The sequence below is a fragment of the Limulus polyphemus genome, unplaced genomic scaffold (assembly GCF_000517525.1).
Source record: "Limulus polyphemus unplaced genomic scaffold, Limulus_polyphemus-2.1.2 Scaffold2774, whole genome shotgun sequence".
Classification (NCBI taxonomy): Eukaryota; Metazoa; Arthropoda; class Merostomata; order Xiphosura; family Limulidae; genus Limulus; species Limulus polyphemus.
In genome coordinates, this window is record NW_013668384.1 from 15,559 (window position 1) to 19,274 (window position 3,716).

At 29.9% G+C, this 3,716-nt stretch overlaps 1 protein-coding gene across 2 annotated transcripts in view; it reads right to left on the minus strand.

Annotated features, from left to right (window-relative positions):
- Positions 1-864: 864 nt before the first annotated feature.
- LOC106467873 (gastrula zinc finger protein XlCGF17.1-like) overlaps positions 865-3,716 on the minus strand; it is a 7,493-nt gene continuing 4,641 nt past the window's right edge. For both annotated transcript variants that reach the window (XM_022396081.1, XM_022396082.1), the window contains exon 3: positions 865-2,551. In XM_022396081.1, coding sequence (XP_022251789.1) covers positions 1,653-2,551 — 899 coding nt within the window. In that variant the 3' untranslated portion in view covers positions 865-1,652. The remainder of the gene's footprint in view (positions 2,552-3,716) is intronic.

Below are 3,716 nucleotides of genomic sequence, written 5' to 3' on the forward strand. Positions count from 1 at the left end.
TTATTTACCTAACTTGATAGTGTATACCAAAAACTCTCTACCTAACTTTGTAGTCTATACCAAAATCTACCCCAAAACTTTTTACCTATCTTTGTAGTGTATACCAAAATCTTCCATAAAACTCTTTACCTAACTTTATAGTGTATATCAAAATCTACCCAAAAATTATTTACCAACCCCTTACCAGAAATATATTCTAGATATGAAACCAGGTGATACCTTATCATCTACTTTTAACTTACAATTACATTCAAAGTCCAAACAAACTAGATTTCTGAACAGTGTGCATCTCTCTTTTTTTTAAGGTCCCAATTTAATCCAAATACTTGCTACTCATTAGACAACTGTAGTTTTCCTGCCAGGTTGATCTTCTCATAGTTATTCAGGTTGCTGTTTCTTCCAGATTCTCTGCCTCACAGTAAACAGCATTATTCTGAGTTGTTTTCCAGAAACTGAACAACTCTAAGGTTTCTCACCAGTGTGTATTTTTAATTAATTGTATGCTCCTACTTGTTTTCCACAAACTGAACAATTTTAAGGTTTCTTACAAGTATGTTTTCTTAGATTTTTTTCAATTAATTGTTTGATCCTAGTTATTTTTCACGAACTCTTATAACTGTAAAGGTTTGTTCTGGTTTTTATTCTTTGATATGTTTGTAATTTCTCAAAAAGGATATTGAATTGTAGGAGCAACTAGAATGATAACTGTAATCACAAATGGACAGGTCAAGGTTTTGACTCTAAACTTGTATTCTATTGAAAAAGGAAGAATTATAGATCTGATTTATATGCTTAAGATTGTTAGAAGAATTGATAAGGTTGATACATTGTCTTTTTTCATATTTAATGATAAAAATGCTCAGACTAAAGTATACAAATAACTTTCAGCAGTCATCTTCAGCTAAGACAACTTTATTTTTCTAAAAGTAGTTGGAGTTTGGAATATGTTACCTTCACAAAAGTTTGAAATAACTGGCTTTGAGATTTTTTTCCTCTTTTTTTGTAGGTTTAACTTAGAGAACAGGAAAACTTAGATGGACCAAATGGTCCCTTGTTATCCTTTAATGTTATATCTTATGTTACAAAACTACACAATAGGTTACATGTTCTGCACCAACCAATGGTATTAAATCCATATTATTAATTATTGCAAAACATCAGAATTACTGCTGAGGTATGTGGTTGGAGGTTACACAAATGTTTCTCCCAAGTGTACATATTTTGATATGGTTTTAAGCTATAGTTACATACAAATCGTTTTGTATGTAACAATAAAACATCAGAATTACTGCTGAGGTATGTGGTTGGAGGTTACACAAATGTTTCTCCCAAGTGTACATATTTTGATATGGTTTTAAGCTATAGTTACATACAAATCGTTTTGTATGTAACAATAAAACATCAGAATTACTGCTGAGGTATGTGGTTGGAGGTTACACAAATGTTTCTCCCAAGTGTACATATTTTGATATGGTTTTAAGCTATAGTTACATACAAATCGTTTTGTATGTAACAATAAAACATCAGAATTACTGCTGAGGTATGTGGTTGGAGGTTACACAAATGTTTCTCCCAAGTGTACATATTTTGATATGGTCTTAAGCTATAGTTTTCCACAAACTCCACACCTTTGTATAATCATATATACTTTTTTAATTTTTTTCACTAACTCGACAACTGTAAGGTTTCTCCCTAGTGTGTCTTCTTTGGTGTATTTTTAATTCACTGTTTGTTCCAAGCTTTTTTCCACATACTGTACATCTGTAAGGCTTCTCACCAGTGTGTCTTCTTTGATGTATTTTTAATTCACCCTTTGTCCCAAACTGTTTCTCACAATCCGTACAACTGTAAGGTTTCTCACCAGTGTGTCTTCTTTGATGTGTTTTTAATTCACTCTTTGTTCCAAACTGTCTTTCACAAAGTGCACAACTGTAAGGTTTCTCTCCAGTATGTATTCTTTGATGGCATTTTAAGTTACCATTTGTTATAAATTGCTTCCCACACACTGTACAACCATAAGGTTTTTCACCAGTGTGTATTCTTTGATGTTGTATTAAGTTACAACTGGATATAAATTGTTTAGAACACACTGTACAACTGTAAGGTTTCTCTCCAGTGTGTATTCTTTGATGTGTTTTTAAGATACTATTTGTACCAAACTGTTTTCCACACAGTGTACAACTATAAGATTTCTCCCCAGTGTGTATTCTTTGATGTCTTTTTAAGATACTACTTGTACTAAACTGTTTTCCACATATTCTACAACTATAAGGTTTCTCCCCAGTGTGTATTCTTTGATGTGTTCTTAAGTGACTATTTGTAGAAAACTGTTTTCCACAAACTGCACAGAGGTATGGTTTCTTTCCAGACGTTTGTTGTTTTAGGTTACCAAATGTTTTTCCACAACTTTTTGAGCCTTTTACAATGCTTTCATTTAACTTTGTTTCTGCACAGATATTGTTATTTGGGAATTTTATTTCTTCTGTAATGTGATCTTCTTGATAACCAGGAACCTGACTTCTATTACAGATGTTCACACTGGTCTTTATATCTAAAATAGATAAAATGATGTAACAAATTAGTTAATAATAATAAATATATAATACAATACTTTATTTGATGAACATTTAAATATATTTCAATGTTCTAATATAATCAACACAAATATCAATATCTAAATATTAAAGATAAAACTAATTATGATGTAGTTTTCATAGTTTCAACTTTATAAAAACATGTCTACCTAGATCACAATAGCACTGAAAACATAAAAAATCATTAATATACCATGTTTAAGAAAGGGTTTTAATAAATAAAGTCTAAATTTGCTTGTAGAAATATTATGGCACAATGTTAGAACAACAAACACTACTTTCAGCCAGTAACTTCCTGAATTAAATGTTAGACATGTTAATTAACACCTGTTAAAATGTTCTGTATGTGTTACATAAAAGTTTATAAAAGTCAATATTTAGACTGAACTAAAATGTTTATCTATATATTATTTATCAAGTTTATGTATCATTCCTGTGATTAGAAGCTGTTTGATTACTGACTTCAACATGTTAAATTAAAGGATTGGAAACTTGGGATTATTCAAGTCATACATTCTATAAGCTGGTAGTGTTCAGGAAAGTCACATCTATGGTAATAAATGACAGCAGAACATTCTTTGAACATGAAAAAGCAAAAATCAAACAAACATTGGTCAGTTAGAAAGTTTCATAATATTTCATTTTATAGAAACAAGTACTGTTCTCCCCATTCATTTTGACACAAACTTAATCTTAACATTATTTAAATGTTTTGTTGTCATTTTATCACATTCAAACTTTCACATAATAATTAGAAGTAACAAAAGACAAACCAAACACAGATCTACAAACTTCATATTAATTCTGTCTAATATGATCACCAAGAATTCTATTTTGACTTCACAAACATCTAATTTGAACCAGTGCTGCATTCAACATACCACGTGATACACAAAAATTAATATTTACCTGTTGTTGTTTTTTTAATATTTACCTTTAAATTAACAAATTGTGTAATATAAAGTTCTAAAATTCGAATTATAATCTGTAATTCTATGGTATTGATGTAGTAATTTACAATTGTTTAGTTATTAAAAAGTATATATAAAACTAAAAAAAAACATTTGTTTCATGTCCTTCACGTGCAAAATTTTACAGGCTTTAGCAACGGAGTACAAAGGT